Below are 23,475 nucleotides of genomic sequence, written 5' to 3'. Positions count from 1 at the left end.
TTTCTCATGCACGAGGGAGAAGAAGCCAGTATGACAGAAGACAACCACCACACTGCTCTTCTCAAAGGTTCTGCTTCTCCCTGTTCACCTTTTATTAAGAACACAAGAAGGAGGTAACATTTTCAAGACAAAGAGGAAAAGTTCATTAGGGGGTGTCGTCAAATGACCCATTTGGTTGGATTCTAAGTTCAAACAGTATTCCTTATCAGCTCAGGACATGAGGGGGGTTTACGAGACATGAAATCATCTTTTAAGTCACTTGAAGATAGTTTTGTGGCCGCCGTTAGCCAAATGCGTCCATGCTGTAACCCAGAACCGGGTTACAGATTGGCATGGATATATTAATTTTGATATTCCTTCTGATTTGGACAACAAACTCCTTCCAAAAATGGTTAAATCTCTGATTAAGCAATGAGTTAATGATTTCTGCATTTGGTTCAATTTCTCCATCATGTTTTTTCTTCTCTTTCTTTTTAGTTTGTAATTACAGTAATCCCCCCGTATTCCCGGGGGTTACGTTCCTCACCCCCCCGCGAATAACGAAAATCCGCGAATAATTGACGCTGTTTTAAAACTCCCAGAGTCAGAGCCTCTGCAGAGACAGATCCTTTGTCTGCCGTTTGGGTTCATTTCCAGAAGCTGGATATGATGCAGGGATTTTATTGGCTTTTATTAACCTTGTCAGAATGGTTACAGCTCAAACAAAAATAGTGCAGCCTGCTCATACACTCAGCCGGAGGAGAACGTTCAGCCAACGCGCACCCAGGTAGGCCCCGCCCCCTCTAATCCACCAGTCACCAGCCCACCGCTGATTGACATACGCTGTGGTCCAGCAACTGGCAGAAAGAGGGGGGCGCCGGCCGCCCGCAGCTCTGTCCAACTCGGGGTCGTTATACTTTACAGTACAGTACAGAGTAAATCGTTTTTCAAAATTCGTGGAATGAGCGCTGTTCTGTGTCTCACACTTGTGATGTCACGTCATCTGCGGCCACCTACGAATGGGCGGGGTGCGAATATTAAACCGCGAATGTGCGGGGGATTACTGTAATTTAATTCTTAAATATTTCACTTTGTGTTTTACTGGGATTGAAAACATTTCTTTTTCTAGACGATAGTACAGGGGAGTAATTCACATTTTTGTAAGTTTAGTCGAAGGCCAGAAGCTTTTGAGAAAATGGAAATGATTTGCAGGGCTTTCGTTACCATGTTTTTGTCTTTTAGAAAAAATACCGTGTCATCTGCAAACTGGCTAAGGCGGAACTCAAAATCAAAAACTTTGATGCCTTTAAAATTAGGGTTGTATGCTAAAAAATTAGGAAGGCTAGGAGTTGAGTACATAAAATAAAAGTTTTTGGTGATATTGGACATACTTGCCTTATTCCACATGTTACATTTATTCTGTATGTTAGTTCTGAGTTAACAGTGATGTAACTGTAAATTTCAGTGTAGAACATTTTTTTAATTGAGAAAAAAAATTCCAAATCCCAAATGTTCCAGCATTTGAAATAAAAAGTTATGGTCTACAGCAGGGGTGGCGAACACGCGGCTCTCGAGCCGCATGCGGCTCTTGGCCAATGAGCGTGCGGCTCTTTGCGTCTCGTCATATTTTCCATATCCTGTGCCTCATTTCATAATTTTTTCCCTCTTAAACCACACTCAAACCACCAGAGGGTATTACAAATAAATAATTAATAATAAAAGTAATTTGGCAGTGTGTGTGTGTGTGTGTTTGATTCTGCTCCCAACACATACGTGACCGCCAATCATTTACTCGGGTTGCGCCCACTGCCGGAACACATAGATAAAGATTTATGTGCGTGCAGACTGTTACCCTCATGGTGAAAATGGTGAAATTCAGAGTATACAGATAAACACTATGGAAGCGATTCTGTAGCATAAATAAAAAGCAAAGTCAAAACCAGAAATGCTTTTTCTTTTTCAAAATGAACCTGCATTTTTTGGCTCATAATTAAAATGAAAAAGCAATCCACCAAAATGCTTTTTATTTTTCTACTTCAACACCGTTTATTCTGTCACATAATTAAAATGATAATGAAAATGTTATTTGACATTTCATTTTCAAAATGTTCTCTGTTAAATGTGTAGCAAAATTCATTTAGAAATGTCTAAAATGACCGTTAAAATGCATTAACAGAAATGCTTTTTCTTATTCAAAATGTAACTGCATTTTGCGACTCAAAATTAAAATGAAAAAGCAATACTTCAAAATGCTTTTTCATTTTAGTCTCCAACTCCGCTTATTTTGTCACTTAATTAAAATGATAATGAAAATGGTATTTGACATTTCATTTTCAAAATGTTCTGTCAAATGTGTAGCAAAATTCATTTAGAAATGTCTAATATGACCGTTAAAATGCATTAACAGAAATGCTTTTTCTTTTTCAAAATGTAACTGCATCAAATGACTCAAAAATAAAACGAAAAAGCAATACTTCAAAATGCTTTTTCATTTTGTACTTAAAAACCGCTAATTTTGTTGCATAATCAAAGCGAAAATGCAAAGAGGGGATTGCATTTTCAATTTCACCTCCCCCCCGCGAAAAATGTCGCATAAATCATTCTCAGTTAGCATTACCACTGGGAGGCGGGGCGATGACGTCATTGTTCACTCTTCTTCTGTGGTGGCGGTGGCATTCTCCACTGCCTTTCTTCTTCTGCTTTGGCGGTAATACCACAGGCAAACGGCAGCATGGCAAAATCTGTGCTTGAACTGTTGAGGGAGGCTGCTGCTGCCCTCAAACGGCAAAACCAGCGGGAAGTAACAGCGGGTGTAGACAACAATCCCACCACCACATCTTCATCAACAACACCGTCTGCTCCTGAGTGTCGCACCGCTCGAGGTAAGATCAAGTTAGCAAAACATGCGTTGGGGTTAGCCCGATTTATTGCAATAAAACACAGTTTGTCCGCTCGTTGTGGGGTTACACAGCAGTTATTTGCTTGTAGATGGCCAGTAGACTTGTAGTCCCTCCCCCTGTTGACATAACATATTTGCACTAATCCTGTTTAACTTGCTCCCCCCGCCAGTAGTAAACGAGTTCCATACGTTTTGCTATTTTGTACTAGTAGTAGTTGTAGTAGTTTTCTACTAAGAAAAGATAAGAGGTGTGTTTAAGCTCACTATTTGTAAGTGGTTGAGTAACTATCATGTTTGTTATATTTCCATTTAATATATTTTTTAACCAAGTTCTAAATGAAATTTGATTTCTCATGCCATTTTCATATTTCTTCCAGCCGAGGTCCTGAGGTTGTTCAGCCCTTACCCTCCACGAGGTGTACCACAGAGGTCAAATTTCAATGTTTCAAATTTTGCTTTGAAATGTCTCCAGTTGTTGAAAGCATATTGTTCAAACAAATTTAAAATGTTAATGGCTTCATTGATGTTAGCGAGATTAAGGCTTTTTTTTGTTTCCATTTAGTGTTTTAAAATTTTGAAATTGCTAAGGTTAGCAAGTAAAAACAACGTTTCATACATTTTTGTTTTAATAAATGTTACATTTTTGGAAAAACTTGAATTTGTAAAAGTTAGGAAGTGAAAACAAATTTTGATACATTTATGTTTTAATGTTTTAATAAATGTTACATTTTCTGATTTACATGTTGAATTCTGTTATTTTTGCAAGCCTTGGAAAAAAAAACATGTGAAATATTGGTGAGTTGTCTGAAAAGATGCAATAACAGTCTTGGGCATGAGTATATAAATGCATCTCTGTGCTGAAGATTCACTCATCCAGTTCTGGTTGTGGCTGCATCAACTGTTGTAAAGTGGCTGTGTAAATGTCCAGGGCATCCATAAAAGGAACATTTGGGTCAGGTAGGTCAGCCATGTCATCCTCTGTCAGGTGTCGCTGCAGTTGCACTTGTGGTACTTCCACTTGACCTGCTTGATGTTCAAGGTCATCAAAGCCGTATGGTCCATCCAAATCAATACCATAGTCTGCCTCCACCTGAACACATAAAAGATGCATATTTATAAAAAAAGAAGAATTATGCAAGCTTTATTGATACTTGTGCAAAGCCTATGCCAGCTTCAAATTTTTAACTTTAGCCTTCTCAATTCATTCTAAAATGTTAAGCTAAGAATTCAGTTCAAACTTTTAATGTTTGAGTAATGAAATATGGAAATATCTGAAGCTTTAAGTGCATAATTACAATTGTTCCTGATATGATGCCTTCAACTGTTTTAACATACCTGATCAGGATCGTCATGGTGTCTGATTGATGCCCAAAGTTGATAGGGAGACTTGCTACCTGCTGTTCTCAGGCCATGAAGGTTCCAAGCATCCATGAAGAAGGCTAGTTGCTTACGTAACTGAGGCAGGAAAGCCCAGTGGAGAGCAAAAAGATGACTTTCATCATCAGGGTTCAACATCCCTTCCCTCTCCAGATTACAAAAAAGAATATGGAAGGGTTCAAGGACTTGGATGTACACATCTCTCCACAGGCGTTCAATTCTGGAAGAACAGGATCATTATGAAAATGTAAGAAAAAAAATTACAATTACAAATGGAAAGAAACATTTCTTCTTTGAACAATGATTTAAACTGGGTATATTTTATACAATACAATCAGATGCTCAGTAAAATGTCTAAAAATTGAACTTTAGCCTAATGTGCTCTTGGTGGTATGTTTGCCTTAAAGTATGAAAATGTTTGTCTATGAAGTTTGATGTATCAAGCTTTATCTTGGTGGGCAGAGGACAGAAGACCAAAACATTTGATAAATAGTAAAGAAATACACTGGTTGTGCAATGGTTACCCTCACCGTTGGTTATGAACACTTCTTCCAGTAATGTGCGAGTTTCGGTTAATCCCTCTGCGGTCCACCATGAAATGGGCAACCCCGATATTTTCCCCACCCTTGTCAGAGCGCACACGTGACGGCAAACCAAATTTGTTGACGGCACCAATGAAGGCCTCCAAAACTGTAGCTGTTCGATTGTTTGTTGCAGCACTCAGATAAACAATTAAACGGCTGAAGCCATCTATGCCACCATGCACAACAAATCTCCATCTGTTGTAAAAATAGACACCACAAGTTTTAGGTGAAAGAAATGATGACGCACTTATATAAAGTGTCAAAATTGGGAAAAATACCGTATTAATTTGTGGTTCCCATCAATGTGCCACATTGCATTTGGTGCCGGAACCGAGTATTGCCTCTGTCTTAATGTGCGATTGGCCACAGCTCGAACTTCAGTCCCAATTGGATCCACTCTTCTTAAGGAATCACGTACTCTTGTTACTACCACAAAGAAAAAAAAAAGTGTTAAGTCTTAAAGACGAAATACATTCAATGTGAAGAGCCTTTCCAAAAAATTAGTGTTCATGCAAAATACAATCCATTTAATGGTTTTCAGTCTTTTTTAAATCTTATCTGTTAATGATCCTAATAAACACTATTTGTGTTTGAAGAGCAACATACAACATTTCAGGATCATTTAGGTCCAACAGAGAGACTGCATTTGCTACATAATTCACTTTATATTAAACATACTCTGCACCAGCATTCCTTTGGCTTGAAGGAATGATTTCCTCATTCTGTATCCTGTATTTGGGTGACTTTGTTGGATTTCTGCAACGATGGCATCCAGCTCTGCATCCGTCAGTTGTGAATACATGTCTGACTTCCTGAAAAAGAAAAATGGACGAAAAAAAGTTCTGATAATAAACACAGATGGTTTATTCTGAATTCTACATTGTTGTCGAATTGTTTCCTCCATCCATCTTCTAATCCTTGGCAAGGGCCTTGCTGGAGCCCATCCCAGCTAGTCGCAGGAGTTGTGTAACCCTGGACATTACTTCCTCCGCCACCTGTATTGTTCTTACTACCTTGGTTTGTAATATAGGGATCTATATGATAGGACATTATTATTACAGTAGCGCTAGCTCAACTACTAATTGATACCCTCCTCTATCAACTTCTACAAAAATCGAGATAATAAAAAAGTGATATACGAACTTAAAAGTTTACCTCAATCCATTTTCGTTCATCCTCCGATGTATGGTTTGGCGACAAACGCCAAACATCTCCGTTATTTCCCGAACTTTGATGCCATGCAACAAATATCTTTCGATCGCATGGAAAGGGATGTTGATGACTGGTCGTCCTCTTCCATGTTCGAAGCTGTCCAGTTGCTGGAGGACTGAGAGAGCAAGTTGCCCACGACAACTTCGTCGACATTGGTGTCTGTGACTGCAGCGTGTTCAGCCAAGCTCTCTAAAACCTGCTCAACTCTGTCACGGGCATCACAGTTTGACACTAAACGTAACTCTAACTGAGAAGCTAATTCAAACAAGAATTGTGAACAAATGTTTGAGAACGCCATTTGTTTTGCCTGTGGTATTACCGCCAAAGCAGAAGAAGAAAGGCAGTGGAGAATGCCACCGCCACCACAGAAGAAGAGTGAACAATGACGTCATCGCCCCGCCTCCCAGTGGTAATGCTAACTGAGAATGATTTATGCGACATTTTTCGCGGGGGGGGGAGGTGAAATTGAAAATGCAATCCCCTCTTTGCATTTTCGCTTTGATTATGCAACAAAATTAGCGGTTTTTAAGTACAAAATGAAAAAGCATTTTGAAGTATTGCTTTTTCGTTTTATTTTTGAGTCATTTGATGCAGTTACATTTTGAAAAAGAAAAAGCATTTCTGTTAATGCATTTTAACGGTCATATTAGACATTTCTAAATGAATTTTGCTACACATTTGACAGAACATTTTGAAAATGAAATGTCAAATACCATTTTCATTATCATTTTAATTAAGTGACAAAATAAGCGGAGTTGGAGACTAAAATGAAAAAGCATTTTGAAGTATTGCTTTTTCATTTTAATTTTGAGTCACAAAATGCAGTTACATTTTGAATAAGAAAAAGCATTTCTGTTAATGCATTTTAACGGTCATTTTAGACATTTCTAAATGAATTTTGCTACACATTTAACAGAGAACATTTTGAAAATGAAATGTCAAATAACATTTTCATTATCATTTTAATTATGTGACAGAATAAACGGTGTTGAAGTAGAAAAATAAAAAGCATTTTGGTGGATTGCTTTTTCATTTTAATTTTGAGCCAAAAAATGCAGGTTCATTTTGAAAAAGAAAAAGCATTTCTGGTTTTGACTTTGCTTTTTATTTATGCTACAGAATCGCTTCCATAAAACACAGGATGTTTCTGGAAGAACGGGAAGATTCTTACTTTTTACTGAACAGAATAGCGTCACGATGTTTTTCATTATGAGCTTTTGGGAGCAGTAACATTGGTCATGGCAGAAAAGAACAAAACGTATCCCGGAGAAAATGAAAAACTTCCTGATCTGACACAAATTGTCTCCTTTATTAACAAGTTGAAGCTTTTCAAAGTGCACATTCAAAACGGCAATCATCCCACTTTCCTTCTTTGCGGAGCTCACAGCAGAAAGCTGCAATCAGAATGAATGAAGCGCAGAACGTGACGCTGCTTGCGCAACTGGACGGAAACGACCGCAGATCACTTTTCTCATGGATCCTTTAATGCAGAGACCGACTGATGAGATCCCCGCTTGTCACTGATGAGGCAGCGAGAGAACCGGAGATAAATGAGCAGAAATCTCTTTGAAAGAAGGCCCTGTTATAATTTGGAGAACAGACATCGGTCCGTTCTGACCGACACTCACGTAAAGGAGCTGATCAGAGCAACTTACTCTATCAGAGAGGCTACAACTGGCCTGGGGCTTAGCCCCGCCTTCTGCCCCTTAGACTCAGCAGAATTCAGTTGCATGCCGTTTGGCTGAATGAGTGTGTATCGAAATTAACGGGTTCCCAATGTGAGCAGGAAGGAGAGGACGTGGATGACGCAGTCAGTTAAATTATAACTCAGCTCTTGTTGGAATATTAATCCTTAGCATAAACTGATTCATTGCAATGTATTAAAATTTAAGAAATTATTTGCTTTTGATGCAAATGTAAGTCATACAATTTTGAATACAAAAAACATATAAAAGCAAGATATTCTAATGAAGGTCAAAATTAATTTAAGTTGCACACAACTGAAATGTAATGTATTTAATGTGTTTATTGTGAATATGAATGACTCAGACACCAGAAGGATGCTCTGTCCAGATGTTTGTGTATTTGTTGGTCTAAGTATCATTGAAAAAGGTATGTTGAGACACAAGAATTACCAGTTAAATGCTGTTGGATAAACGATGAAATATTCAGTTTTATCATCATAAATCTGACTTCAGAGGAGTCACATTCTCACCAGCATCAACCTTACTGCCCGTCACTGAGTAGCTGTGTGTCAGAGAGACAGAGAAAAGAGTGAGATGAAGAGAGAGAGAGAGAGTGTGTGTATGAAATGAGAGAGAGGTGCCTGTGTGTGTGCAGGGGGTATCTGACCTCTAGGCTAGTCTCTGTGTTAACTCTGGCTAAGCTGCATTGATGTGTGTATTGAGGGTGGACACTTTCCTTGAAATAATCACAATTACAATACTGCTGTTCTGTTGTGGGGAGAGGAGTGTGTTATGGACAATAATACAGCTTTAATTGCGTGTGTGTGTGTGTGTGTGTGTGTGTGTGTGCGTCTTGGCAGGTCAGTGTGTGGTGTGGCTCTTTGACTCTCACAGTGAAAAAATTCGGCTCTTGGTGTCAAACTTGTTTGCCACCCCTGGTCTACAGAATCAAAGCCTTTAAACAGTCAATAAATAAAATGAGACTTTCTGTTTCTAGCATAGATTGGTAATCCATCATGTCCAGAATCAATCTAAAATTAATATGTATTTTTCTTCCTTTTATAAAGGTAGATTGAAAACTATCCACTACTTTGTCTAGACCAGTTTAATACTGTTTGCATAAACCAGTGCCAATTAGGGAAGGTTACCGAGCCCCAGTATTGAACAAGCCCCAGGGCAACATTCTTTAAGACCGCAGTATCGTTAAGATCTGACCTCAACGGTTCTGCTATTGGTACTGGAGAAGTCGCTTTATTTTTTTGTGTCACACAAGATATAAACGTTGTTTGTGTGTTTTAGAGGGAGTGTGTGCATGTGTGTGTGTTTATGTTGGAATGTATATATTGAGGGGGGAGGGGTGTGTGTACTAAGGGGGGTGCAGTTAAAATTGGCGGGTAGGGCACTGAGGGGACATCTCCTGATTACTCACAGTGATGTCCCCTCACCCCCCCTACCAAGGGCCCTACATGTCTAAGGTGCAAATAAAATAAAACCATACGGCAACCATGGGAGGGGGGCCACTGCCAAGTAGCCCCCCCCCCCCCCAAGGTGCATCGCAGGCTAAACCCCCCACCCCCTCACCCTAATATGAGGTTATATGAGGGAGGGGGTAAGTTGGGGGACAGCTGGGAGACTGTCCCCCGGTGGTCAAACAGCTGTCCCCCAGCGCCCCCCCCCCCAGCATAGGGGCCAGGTCCACCCAGCCCAGGGGCCCCATCCCCGGAGGCACCGACACCCCAGGCCCAGCACCACCCACCCCACAAAGAGAGAGAGGAGCCAGAATGTGCCGCCCCCTTGGAGCAAGTCCAGGCCCCCACCCCCAAACGCCGGCCCTAGAAGAGCTCTGGTCAGGCCTCGACGTGACCGAGGCAGCCAACCGGCCGGGGCAACCGGTGATTGCCTCAGTGGAGACCCCGACCCATTAACCCCCCATGTCCCGTACCAATAGTGGGCTCCCCAGAACGCCCCCCCCCCCCCCCCCCCCCACAGGACAGGGCCGACAAGCCCCCCCACCCTAGACCCCGCATCCGAAGCGGATGACACCCAGAGCGACTGGGGGTCCCAAGAGGGTTGTCCCGTCCTGTCCCAGCCCCAGGTGTAGATGGGCTGCCCATCCAGCGCTGCTGCCCCCCCTCCCCGGAGCATGGCCCCCCGCCAACCCCCCCCCCAGCACAGGCAAAGGGACCAACCCCCCAAGCCAAGCCAGACCACCACTCCACCCCTCCACCACCACCACCACCACCAAACACCCCCACACCCAAGCCCAGAGGACCACGCAGCGCCCCAGCCCGCCCCACCCAGGCACCGGACCCGACCAATGGTGCCCCCACAATATTGCATTTCTTGCTGAAGAGGACAGGTCTGTCTGGCTCTTTGTGTGCACAGGGGCGGGCTGTTGTTCAGACAGCCAAGGCGAGCAATTAATCAAATCTGTGCTAGAGCGCCCCGACTATAGTGTCAACCTGCTGCTATGATGACCGTATTTTGCTGTGTCTGTGTAGAATACACTGAACTTTTAACTTCTTTTTTAATCAATTTTACTTTTCAAGTTGAAAAAAAGAACAAAGTAAAATGTTTTGTTAAAAAACAATGTTGCATAATGAGGAAATAAAATAATTTATGTTCTTAATTTATTATTTATTTATTTATTTATTGTCCTCAAAAAGTATTGATAAGAGTTTTGTTAAAATACTGGATCGATAAGCAGTATCAATAAGAGAAGTAGTACCGTTACAACCTTAACGATACCCATCCCTAGTGCCAATAGTTAATAATCATTACACAGAAGTGTGATTGGCTTCCAGTTGTTTAAGTTTGTTAAGTCCTTATTTGGTTTGGGGAGTAAGGTTATCAGTCCAGTTTTCATAGATGGAGTTAGGCAACCTTTCTGGATACAATCATTGAAAGCATTGATCATTAAATCCTTAATGTCCTGCCAGAAAAACTTAAAAAATTCTGCAGTTAGTCCATCTATTGCTGGTGATTTGCCATTACTCATATTTTTCAAAGCAATTTTAATTTCTGATATAGTTACAACTTCTTCTAAACTATTTTTATCATCGTCTTCTATCTTTTGGATGTGTTCTTTAATTTGGGTAAAAAATATTTCGCAAATTTCTTGGCAAAAATTTGAGCTCTATAAAGTTGAGTAAAATGTAAATATTTCTGTCATTGCAAGCTAGGCGAGACAGACCTAGACGCTGGAACCTGGAAGGAAAACACAGGTGGGTTATGTGGTAGGTAATAAAGTTTGTTTTTGTCCGGTGAGGCGTGGAGTTGTGGCGAAACGGGAGGCTGGATAAAGGCTCGTAGTGAGACTGTAGGTTCAGCAGTGGCTCGTGGAGTGACTGAATGGATCCGTGAGGAACTGCTATTCAGGAAGGCTGGAGACCAGGAGCCTCATTTATAAACGTTGCGTACGCACAAAAGAAGGCGTACGCCACTCTCTACGCAATAGTTGAGATTTATAAAAAGCAAACTTGACGGGAAAATGTGCGGTCCTTCACGCAAGCTCTGACCCAGGCGTACGCACAAAAACGGGTGAAATGAGAAACGGCGACACCGTCGGCAGATGGAAGAAACACGTGAAAGTGACAGTGTGTGCCAAATCGAGCTGGCATGTGCTGTGCTACACAATGTGGCACAGCTTAAAAACGTGTCTCTAAGCGCCGATTGCTGTGTTGGCCCCGACCCTGCACCCCATCCCAACGCATTTGAGCCAAATGCTGCTGCTGTGCGCCAGCGTTTGGAAGTGATGCGTCGCTTGTAAAGATCAACAAGAGGTGTGGAAAATATTATTTATTCAAGAATTCCCTCATCGTGCAGTTTATTTCAGTCAGTCTTGATTTCGCCCAACTCCTTGGTCACCTCTCTGAACTAATGACTTCCCTCTGCATTTCAAGGACTGCATCGGTGAGGACACGTCCACTGCTGGAGGGTTGAGAGCCGCGTGCCGTGGAGACGCTGGGGCCAGACGGCTGCTCAGCTGCAGCATCCACTGGCCCCGCTGGAAAACCCAGCAGCTAAAATAAAATTGTTCTATATTAATAAACTGTAATTGTGTGGACTGCATACATGTGACTTGACTGCATTCATTTTAATTATTACTTTTACCCGTGTCAGCCGGTGCATCTGGCGCGTCTGTCCCCCTCCGCCTCGGTCACCTCTCCACTAAAGGGATTCCCCAAATAATAGTCGCCAGTCTCTCATCAAGAGGGGTCAGCTCCGGTGTCCCCTGTCCCCCACCCGTGGCAGACACACTCTGGCGATGCGGCGGTAGACGTCTTTTCGCCTCGACTTTGATGTCCGACCATTTCTTTCATTTCTTTTTTATTTCGGCCACGGTCCGAGGATGTGAAGCTACAGGCAGCATTTACGGCATCTGCCTTTTTGGCACAAAAAAACGCCGGGCTTTTGAGAACCACGCGTGTCACCCGGTGCATCTGGCGCTCCGGTCCCCCCCAGAGCCCCCCCCCGATGGAGCGCTAGACTATTTTTGCCTCGACTTTGATGTCCGATCATTTCTTTTTTATTTTGGCCACGGTCCGAGGTTGTGAGGCTACAGCATTTACGGCGTCTGCCACCGTCTGCCACTCACGTGCCTTTTTGGCATTAGTAATGCCCACACTGTGCCCTCAAAACAACACTTTTCTCCTCTTTTCCACCTCGCCAACGATAACTTCAACCTCACATTGAGTGAAGTTACGTTTTTTTGATTTCCTCTCTGTGTTTGCCGTGATTTCGCAAGCCATAAATATTCATTTGTGGGCGTTTCACGGACTATTTATGGGCAACTATGGGCGTGTCATGAAACCGCAAAAGCTGCGCTGCATTTAGAATTGGTTGTGATTTATTAAGGGAAAGATGCGTAGGATGTGCGTGCGCACGGTTTTATAAATCCGAATATTTCTGTGCGTACGCACATCCTATGTTTCATCCGTACGCCACTTCTAACGCAAATCCTACGCAAAGTTTTATAAATGAGGCCCCAGATGACCACCCATGGTAATGATGTCTTGAGAACAAGGCATAAAACGGAGTTAAACGAGACCAAAGATACAGAGAGGGGAGGGTAAGGAGAGCTGCCAGAGACACCATAACAATTTCAGATTTTTTATTTGCTCTTTGTCTTCAATTAACCTTCCATTTTTGTTTATTTTACCTATTTGTTTTTTTTGTCTACATTTTTCTAATCCATAAAGGTATGCTGTGTTTTTTTCTCCCTCTTCAATCCACTTAGCTCTGGATCGTATAAGATTCAAGTTTCAAGGTTTTATTGCTGTTTGCACATGCGGTACATTGGAATTTTTCTTTGGCACCCGGAAGTAAACTCGGAACCAATAAGTTCTTGGAAATAATTTATTTTTCCAAGGGGTGTACAGAGTTTCTTGAGGGCGTGGTAAGTTGATCCTCTGTGGGATAATCCCGACGTCAAGAGGCTGATGGCGGTAAGGACCGGGCGTGACGCTGAGTACAACGTGACCAGAAAGGAGCGGCGCGTGGACGTGGAGGACTGTGTAACCAGCGAGGCGTGGGCGCTGAGGACAGCGGAACCAGCTTGGAGTGAGGCATGTAAAGAAAGACAAACAGCTCACACACCTGGACTTAAATAGGATGCTGCACAGGTGAGTTGATTAACTGACCCGCCCTAGGGGAGTGGCCTGAGTAACCACCTGCTTGAGATTGAATGCCCGAAATGCTCCCAAGGTCGCCCACTGATTCACTTTATTTCAGACTCATACGTGGTCCATAAAAGAAGACAAACCGTCCATGTTTTTATCTTCTGAACTCATAAAATAGATAAAGATAAGTGATCATCACTAAACGCTGAATATCAATTGAGCCACTTCCTCAACCACACAAGCCTCCTGATCTGTACAGAGGAGAGAGAAGCTCTCTTTTTCTGAACCACATGTCCAGAGAGGGAAATCATCTCTCACAAGGCATTGATGGTGCTTCTGTCTCCAGGTACTTGTGTGCAAGGTGGCCCCTTGATGTTTGATCACATTTTTGTAGAAAAACATGCAAAAAGTTCTATATTGATAGAAATCAGATCCTCATACCGGCCTCCATTTGGAACCAGCTGAATGAATGACACTCTTTACACAAACGAGGGTTTCACTCATTTACCGTTTTAATCAACACAAACTTAAGTCAAAAATAGATCAAACATCAAACATTAAACATCTTTAGGCTCTTTAGTTCATCTTCCAGAGTTCAAACAGAAACTCCAATGTACAAAAATAGAAATCCACCAGGAAATGGAAGTCCAACAGAAAAAAATGAAGGATGTCATTCAAATGTGTTTCTTGTAGTTTCCACCTTCATCTGGTTTTCATGGGTAGGTCATCTTTTTTTTTTCCTTTCCTCCTCTCACAGCTGCCGACGCCCCAAACTTTTTTACATTTTCTTCCCTTGCTGGTGACTACACCCACTTCCCCCAGAATTCACATAATCCAACGTAGAATTCTAGACAATATTGATATAAACCGAGAACCTGTTTGTGTTTGAGCAATAGGTTCTTCAATGTGGACTTTCTTCTGCTTTTAAATAGAGTTCCCTTTGTGAAATTGATGACGTCATATTCACCATTTAAATAAATAGTGAGCATGGTGTTAGAATTACTTCTAAAATCCAGGACACTAGATATTCCTGCACTAAAACAGATTGAATTTGTTATGTTAGCTGCTTTGGCTTAACATTTGACCGACATAAACCAGACCATGCGGTGTTCTCACGTCCGTGGTTTATTCTGTGTTCCCTTAATTGCCGTCCGAGCGGATACATACACCACAACCAATAGTTCCACTTCACTTTATCCAACACCTCCCCTTTTTAGTTAGAACACTCTTTCTTTATCAACATTAACAATTCCATTCTGGAACATAAAATAATTCCCACTATCTAGGGTATGAAAAAACGTTAGCTTATTCCACTTAACTTTCTTACTTCTTACTTTTTTTTTTAATCAAAACACAGACTTCCTCACATTTCTCTTAACCAAACACAAATTTTCATACACCATTCCCTTTTTTTTCCCAAAAACTCTCACAGATCTAACCGCTTGGGCGGACGGGACACTCGTCCTGAAGATGTTACATAAGGTGGCTTAACCGTGTCCTGTGTGTTGTGACTAGGTATACTAGATTCTCGACCTGCATTTTCTTCCACTCCAGTTTGCTGTGTGGACACAGTTAACTCTGACCTTTCCGGAGAACGTAAAGGTCTCACATGTGTGCGGTTGCGCCTAATCTGACCTTCATCAGTGTCAGTAATGTACGACCTAGGTGTAGGTCAAACTGTATGGCAACCATACAGTTTGACCTGTTTGAAGAACCGTCAGAGGACGGACCCGGTGACGCCGATCGTACTGGCGCTGCTGGGTTGCTTTGTACCGTCTCTGTTTGGTTTTGAATTGTTTCATATTTGGCCACCTTGGTAGAAGAGTCACAGGCTGCTGTGGCAGTGTTGTCTTCAGCTGTCTGCCCATCAGCAGCTGTGCAGGGGAGTAACCACACTCCAGTGGTGTAGCCCGGTAAGAGAGAGGTGCTTTTGTCTTCTCACCTCTTCCTTCCCACAGTCCTTTAACTGTTGCTACTGCTCTTTCAGCTTCTCCGTTCGCCTGCGGGTATCTTGGACTGCTGGTGATGTGAACAAACCCGTACTCCATAGCGAAGTCCTTGAACTTTTCGCTGGCGTACTGCGGTCCGTTGTCTGACACCACTGTCTCTGGGATCCCATGGCGACTGAATGTCTCCTTCATGGCAGCTATGACTGTCGCGGCAGATGTCACATTCAGTTTAGCCACTTCTATGTACCTTGAGAAATAGTCCACCACCAGAATATAAGTGTCCTTATTCCAAAAGAACATATCCGTACCAATGGTTGCAATGTCCCATGCTTCTGTGGGGAGTAAATGCTGCTCGGGATAGCCGTAACACTGGCACCCGTGTCTAACTTAAACAAAAGTCTTTACCTGGTTGAGATGCACAATGTTGCTCCACTCATCAACCTCTTTGTTCTCCATTTCACCTAGAAATGCAAAATCTTGTTCATCGTCTTCACTGTTTCTTTGCTGTTGTTGTCCAATTATATTGTGGATTCCCCCGGTGGATCTGCACTTCTTTGCATAATGTCCTTTTTTGTGACATTTCCTGCATTCTGCATCCCGGGCAGGACATTCAAACCGTGTGTGTCTTTTTAACTGTCCACATCTGCTACACTCAACTGTTTTCATGTCATGTTTGCTTGTTGCTGCTTTAAATGACTTTAAGTTTCGTTTTTGTATAGCCTCCACCTGTCCTGGTAGCTCCGCCCCCCTGAGAACCGGCTGCTGTCTCTTTATCTCTTCACTTTGCCTCACACGCGTCATGGCTTTCTCCAGCGTTAAATCTGCATCCAACTGCAGGCTCTCTGAAAGTCTAGCATCTCTTATTCCCACAACTACACGATCCCGTATCAGCTGCTCTCTCAATGCTCCAAACTCACAGGACTCCGCCAGCGTGTGCACCGCTGTAATAAAAGACTCCGCACTCTCACCCGGCTCTTGATTCCTCCGGTTGAAGCGCGCTCTTTCAAAAATGACGTTCCTCTTCCTCACGCAGTGCGCCGTGAACGCTGCAGATATGTCATCGTATGACTTTTTCTGTGCGTCTGTGAGGGGCAACACATTCAGGATGTCTTCCGCGTCGTCGCCGGCTGCGTACATGAAGCTGTTCACCTGGAACTCTTGCGACTGTTTGTCGAGTCCCGAAGCTATTCTGTATCGCTCGAACCGCTTCAGCCATCTTGGCCACTCCGCAACTTTTGCAAAGTCGAACTTGCCTGGCGCTGCTAGCTGAGGCACGGCGGCTGCTCCGTCCCCGCTCCTCCTGTTTGCATCTTGCTCACTCATGACTGTCTTGTTGTCACTTCTTCACTTCTGACACCATGTTATGTTAGCTGCTTTGGCTTAACATTTGACCGACATAAACCAGACCATGCGGTGTTCTCACGTCTGTGGTTTATTCTGTGTTCCCTTAATTTCCGTCCGAGCAGATACTGTTAAGTATTGAATGTATACTAATTCACTCTCACTCTTTCTACTCCATTTCCCATGAGTCACTTCTGTTCCCATGAGTCATTGTTGTGGTATTTCTGTGTTGAGGGTTGATGACATCACTCGCTGAATGAATGAGCTCTGATGTACGAGAGAGACGAATTTGTTCCGTGCTCAATGGTTAATAAATATGCCTAGAGGAGGCTAAAGTTGATCCTGTCCCGGAGTCTTCTTCGTCTATCCACCACGCGGATGAAAGATCGGAGCTGCGCTCAACAGGTTATGGGCCCAGACAGCAACGGACGCAAGCGAGTTTGAACAGAAGAAAAAGGCGCGAAGAATAACGCGAAGCTTCTGCTACTTGTGAACCAGCTTGGAGACGAAACAAAGTTATTGTCGGGACAGTCTACATGCGACGTATTACGCAATACGGAATAAAGTTGCTGACAGTTGAAGGAAAGAAAAAGAACAATTGAAAGAGCGACGTGAACTATGGCGGGCAGATCAATGACGGGAATCATGGCGGCACCGTAGCTTTTCTTCGACGGATCCGAAGAAACAAGATTGTGGGATCTGTGGGATCTGTGGGAATCGAAGAAACAAGATTTCTGGGTCACCTACACAGCCTAAAGGCCCGTTCACACCGGGACGAATTTCGCCGGTGATTTTCGCCGACGTTTAACGCATCGTGACTAAACAAAGGGCACCAATGAGAGTGTGCACACCGACGCGAAAAAACGCCACGCGTCAAAGCGTCAAAAAAAAAAACGCCTCGGGTTTGTTTGTTTTTTTCGACGCGTCGCGTCGAAATCTATTCGACCAATGAGAATGGCGCTTTTGCACACGTGTCTGGAGCTTCTGAAGTTACAGTAAAACACAACTTGGGGGCGCTCAAACACAAAACTGCCTTGCTGAGCACACATACCAGCGAAGAAGATAGACGCCAAGTAGCGTCTACACTGCCGCGAAGAAATAATGACGGACATTCTAAAATATCCCCGAACCAAGCACCAGTTGGAGCTACTGGTGCTTGAAATATTCATGTTTTCTTTGTATTATTCTGACAAGCGCGTAAATACTTGCTCTCTTCTTTTGAGTGAAAAGCGACTTTAAGAAGCGTAAAGTTGCGCAGCGCTACCTTGTGTACAGGAGTATTTCTGTTTACATTAAGCGCCATCTAATGTCAGGGAATGAAATTGCATGTTCGCTCGGCTCATCGTCAGCGAAAATCGCCTGGGTGTGAACACAAAAAACGTGGCGAAAAACGCTGGCGAATAACGCCTGGCGAATATTCGTCCCGGTGTGTACGGGCCTTAAAGCTTAAAGAGACTATTTTACGAGCACCTGTTGGCGCCAACGCGGAACAACTTGCGGCAGATGGCAGAAAGAACGCTGACTGCTACGCGGAGCTTATAAAGCTAGTAGATGACAAAAGCCTGTCTTTGATACGACATGAAGCAGCGGATGATGGCAGAAAAGCCCTTGGGATTTTAAAAGAACATTATTCTGGAAAAAGCAAGCCACGAATAATAAATATGTACACATCTTTAACCAAGCTACGCATGACGGAAAAAGAGAGTGTAACAGACTATATAATAAGAGCAGAGAACATCATTGCAGCATTAAGAGATGCAGGTGAAACGATGAGCGACGGACTAATCATAGCCATGATACTAGCAGGACTGCCAGATTCATTCAACCCCCTAGCCATTCATGTGACACAAAATGAAAATTCAATCACATTTACAGACTTTAAAAGAAGACTGAGAGTCTATGAGGAGTCAGAGAAAATGAGCAGAACAGAAGCTGACAACGTGATGAAAATGCATGTGAAACAGAGACAAAGCACTCACAAAACTCAAGCCACGTACAAGAAAGATGAAAGTACCACTGTGATATGCTACAAGTGTGGAATTAAAGGGCACAAGGCAAGAGACTGCTTTAGAAAAGTCTGGTGCAATTTTTGCAAAAGCAATACACACCAAGAGTCCATGTGCAAGAAAAAGGGGAGACGAGATGAAGCCAGAAAAGTTGCTGTTGAACAAGAAAGCAATCAAGATCACTTCTTCAAAGCAAAGTACAACATGCAAGAAAGCATCCCGAACAACGTGAAGATGAAAGGCATCATGGTGGACGCAGGAGCCACATCCCACATTGTAAACGACTTCAAGAAATTTGAAAGTTTCGACGACTCGTTTCAGGCTGAGACTCACTCAGTGGAGTTAGCAGATGGAACCAAGTGCGCTGGAAATCAACACAGAGCCCAACTACGAAATGCACTCTTTATGCCATCATATCCACATGACATCTTTTCGGTGGCAAGGGCAGCCAATGGAGGAGCAACAATCACCTTCAAAAGAGGGGAGAGCACCATGGTCACCAAAGATGGTAGCAGGTTTGATATCCATGAAAATGGAAACTTGTACTTACCGACTGTTGAAGTAAGTCCTGATGATCAGTGTAAAGTGTGTCATGACATTCAAACCTGGCATGAGATCTTGGGTCATTGTAACTATGATGATGTACGGAAGTTACAAGGTGTTGTAAAAGGTATGGAAATCAAAGGGAGTTTAGGAAAACCAGATCAGCTGTGTGAAGTGTGTACACAAGGGAAATGTACAGAAACCAGAAACAGAGAGCCAGACACAAGGGCCAAGCAACCTTTAGAATTAGTCCATACTGATTAAACTGGTCCAATGCCCACACCAAGCATGGAAGGACACAAATATACGCAATCTTTTACTGACGACTATTCAGGCACCATATTCGTATATTTTCTCAAGTCGAAGAGCGACACAGTGACAGCTACTGAAAGATTTTTAGCCGATGTTGCACCTTATGGAGAAGTTAAGTGCATTCGTTCAGATAACGGCACCGAATTTACCAGCAGAGATTTCCAAACTCTGTTAACCAAGAACAGAATCAGACATGAAACATCTGCACCCTACTCACCTCATCAGAATGGAACAGCAGAAAGAGGTTGGAGAACACTATTTGACATGAGTAGATGTTTACTGATAGAGAACAAGCTACCGGATAAGTTGTGGAACTATGCGATACAGACATCAGCTTATATAAGAAACAGGTGCTACAACAGACGCACAAAGAAAACAGCATATGAACTGTTTACAGGCAAGGAACCAAACGTATCCAAACTACAAAAATTCGGATCTGAATGTTTAGCTTAAAAACAAGAAAAGAGAAAACTCGATTCAAAATGTGAACCAGGCATTTTCGTCGGATATGACAAAAACAGTCCAGCTCTTCTGGTGTATTATCCGGAAACAGAAAAGATTCAGAAACACAGGTTAGTGAAATTCATTACAAAAACTACCAGAGAAAAAGAAACTCAGACACCAGAGAAGTACACAGAACATGATGTTGGATACATACATCCTCAGGTTCCTGAAAATGATAACGATGGAGATACAGAAAACAAACCAAGTCGGGATGATGTTTCTGAAACTTTACCTCAACAGAGTCAACGTGCACAACCAGGTGAAATCAGTGAGACTGTAGGCAGAAGGAACCCACCCAGAATCAGAAAGAAACCGGTTCATCTACAGGATTTTGAGACTGATAAGACAGTGGACAAAATGCAGGTCTGCATAGACTCCTGTTATAGAGCAGTTTGTGACATCCCCAAAACTTCAGAGAGGCAGTGACATCCAAAAACTCAAAACAGTGGAAAAACGCAATGGATGAAGAGATGCGATCACTCACTGAGAACGACACTTTTAAACTCACTCACTTACCAACAGGCAAACAGACAGTGGGGGGTAGATGGGTACATGCTCGTAAAAGAAACATTGATGGATCAGAAAAATACAAAGCAAGATTTGTTGCAAAAGGTTACAGCCAGAGACCAGAAATTGATTATGAAGAGACATTCTCACCAACAGCAGACATGACGAGTGTTAGAGTACTTATGCAGAAAGCGGCACAGGAAAAACTCATTCTGCATCAGATGGACGTCAAAACAGCCTATTTACACGCACCCATAGACTGTGAAATATATATGGAACAGCCAGAGGGTTACGAGAAAAAGTCAGAGACTGGTGAAAAACTTGTGTGTATGTTGCAAAAATCTCTTTATGGTTTAAAACAATCAGGGAGAAACTGGAATGCAATGTTAAATGCATGTTTAACCGAGAATGGATTTGAACAAAATTCAGCCGATAACTGTGTGTATTCAAAACAGAAAAAGGATGAAAAGGTCATTCTTCTAATATGGGTTGATGATTTAATTTTGGCAGCAAACAAAGAGAGTGTTCTGGAAAGTGTGAAAAAGATGCTAACTGAGAGGTTTAAGATGAAGGACATGGGAAGGCTGAAACATTTCCTAGGAATAGATTTTGAGCAGACAGACAGTGAAGTCAAAATATCACAGGAAATGTATGTAAATAAACTACTGGAAAGGTTTGAAATGAAAGACTGTAAGCCAAGAGAAACCCCATGTGAGTCAAAACTTGTGTTTTCAGAAAATGCTGAAAAAATGAAAGATGCAAGGAAATACAGAGAAGCAGTGGGAAGCTTAATATACTTATCCACTTGTACTAGACCTGATCTTAGTTTTGTGGTTAGTAAGCTATCCCAGCATTTTTCTGAGCCAACAGAACAACACTGGAACACAGTGAAACACGTGTTCAGATACCTTAAAGGTACAGCAAAACAGGGATTGTGTTTCAAACAAAATGCAGAAAATTTATGATTGAAGGCATACAGCGATGCAGATTGGGCGTCAGATACTGCAGACAGACGCAGCACATCTGGATACTGCATCAGCCTTGGTGATGAAAGCTCTTTCATCTCATGGAAGACCAGAAAACAACCCACAGTGGCATTATCCACCTGTGAAGCTGAATATATATCTTTAGCATCAGCCATACAGGAATGCATTTACCTGGAGCATTTGCTAAATGGTATAGATAAATATCAGTACAATCAGACAAAAGTGTTTGAGGACAACACTGGTACTATTGCCCTAGCAAAAAACCCAGTAAACAGAGGTGTAAACATATCGACATAAAGTATCATTTCATAAGGGAAACTGTGAAGAGTGGCAAGATAACTTTACAATATTGCCCTACAGAGCAAATGGTAGCTGATGTAATGACAAAACCAGCCACCAAATCAAAACTGAGGAGATTTGCGCAAGACATGTTTGGCACCTAAACGTGCAAAAGTTCTTTAAGATGTTTCCAAGAAAAGAGGAAACTGTTTTATGTTTGTGGTTAATATGAAGAGTTAAGAGCGAGTGGGGGTGTTAAGTATTGAATGTATACTAATTCACTCTTACTCTTTCTACTCCATTTCCCATGAGTCACTTCTGTTCCCATGAGTCATTGTTGTGGTATCTCTGTGTCGAGGGTTGATGACATCACTCGCTGAATGAATGAGCTCTGATGTACGAGAGAGACGAATTTGTTCCGTGCTCAATGGTTAATAAATATGCCTAGAGGAGGCTAAAGTTGATCCTGTCCCGGAGTCTTCTTCATCTTCCACCACGCGGATGAAAGATCGGAGCTGCGCTCAACAGATACATACACCACAACCAATAGTTCCACTTCACTTTATCCAACAGAATTGAATTCTGTTTAGCACATTATAGGAGTTTATGTTCATAATGACAAACTCAGTTTTATTGTTTTATGGACAGCAGGTAAATGGCATATACTTATATAGCGCTTTCTACCCTCTTTCAAAGGCCCAAAGCGCTTTACAGTCACAGTCCCATTCACCCATGCACACACACATTCACACACACATTCACACACTGATGGTGGCTCCGCTGCCGAACACTGGCACCAACCTCCCACATGAGGCAAGACCAACAATAGAACGGGCCAAATTCAGACATTTTGGGCCCCGTGGATCCTCGTGTTTTTCAAGGCTCCTATATAGTTTAGAGATGTCAGGAAATGCTTTCAGAGGAAAACTAAAGATTTTTTCAGCTGTTTTTCTGCAATGTGGTCATTTAAAAATGCATTAAATAAAAAAAAAGATGAATGAACAATTTAGGATTCAAGATAAGGAAACACAATTGAATCTGACATTTTTTAAATTGAAGCTTTAAATCTATTAGATTGTAACTATTTAGTCCTGAATAATTCATGATGATCGATGACATTTCAATTCCTCATCTGTTTTAAGTCATTTCTAATCTATTACATTTTCATTCATGATCATGTTTTTGGGTCCAAATCCAAAAGAAATGAGCAAACGGTAAAAAAGTCCTCTGTCAGTCTGTCATCAGGATGGGTCCCACCTGACTGAATGGACCAAGTTCCTGGACCTCCAGCTGCATCACTGCTCCTGAACACACTTTTCTGTCTGATTGCAGGTTGAAGGACTGCAGATTGACCAAGATCAGCTGTAAAGTTCTGATCTCAGCTCTGAAGAAAAACCCGTCTAATCTGACAGAACTGGACCTGAGCTACAACTGGGACCTGCAGGATCCAGGAGTTCTTCATCTGTGTGGTTTTCTGGAGAGTCCAGACTGCAGACTGCAGACTCTGAGGTCAGACTCCATGTTTCAGTTGTGTTCAGATCAATATGATGACAAAGTTGTGTTGATCCACAGTGAGCAGAAATGTCCAGATTCTGATCTGCAGCAGCATCTTCCTGCAGCTGCTTGTACTCTTCAAACATCTGCAGAAGAACATCTTCTTTTCTTCCTAAAGCTGCTTGTTCTCCTCAAAG

The 23,475-nt window shown here is 42.4% G+C and overlaps 2 protein-coding genes across 3 annotated transcripts in view; one reads left to right on the top strand and one right to left on the bottom strand.

Moving 5' to 3' along the window:
• LOC144987110 (uncharacterized) overlaps positions 1–23,475 on the top strand; it is a 463,057-nt gene that overhangs the window by 282,737 nt on the left and 156,845 nt on the right. The window lies entirely within an intron of this gene.
• On the bottom strand, positions 3,565–6,454 carry LOC101156956 (uncharacterized). 2 transcript variants are annotated; one of them, XM_023957074.2, is made up of 6 exons: positions 5,995–6,454; positions 5,518–5,651; positions 5,118–5,265; positions 4,786–5,034; positions 4,214–4,475; positions 3,565–3,968 (listed from the first exon to the last, which is right to left on the bottom strand). In XM_023957074.2, exons 1-6 carry the CDS (start codon positions 6,048–6,050, stop codon positions 3,744–3,746), a joined length of 1,074 nt encoding a protein of 357 aa, XP_023812842.2. In that variant the 5' UTR covers positions 6,051–6,454; the 3' UTR covers positions 3,565–3,743. The 2 variants fall into 2 exon arrangements, with proteins under 2 accessions (XP_023812842.2, XP_078793646.1); XM_078937520.1 differs by lacking the exon at positions 5,995–6,454 and having other exon boundaries at positions 5,518–5,967.

The sequence above is a fragment of the Oryzias latipes genome, chromosome 2 (assembly GCF_053564925.1).
Source record: "Oryzias latipes strain Hd-rR chromosome 2, Olatipes_Hd-rR_3.1".
Taxonomy (NCBI): Eukaryota; Metazoa; Chordata; class Actinopteri; order Beloniformes; family Adrianichthyidae; genus Oryzias; species Oryzias latipes.
The sequence above is the reverse complement of the archived record's forward strand: the minus strand, read 5'-3'. Positions and strand labels throughout refer to the sequence as shown.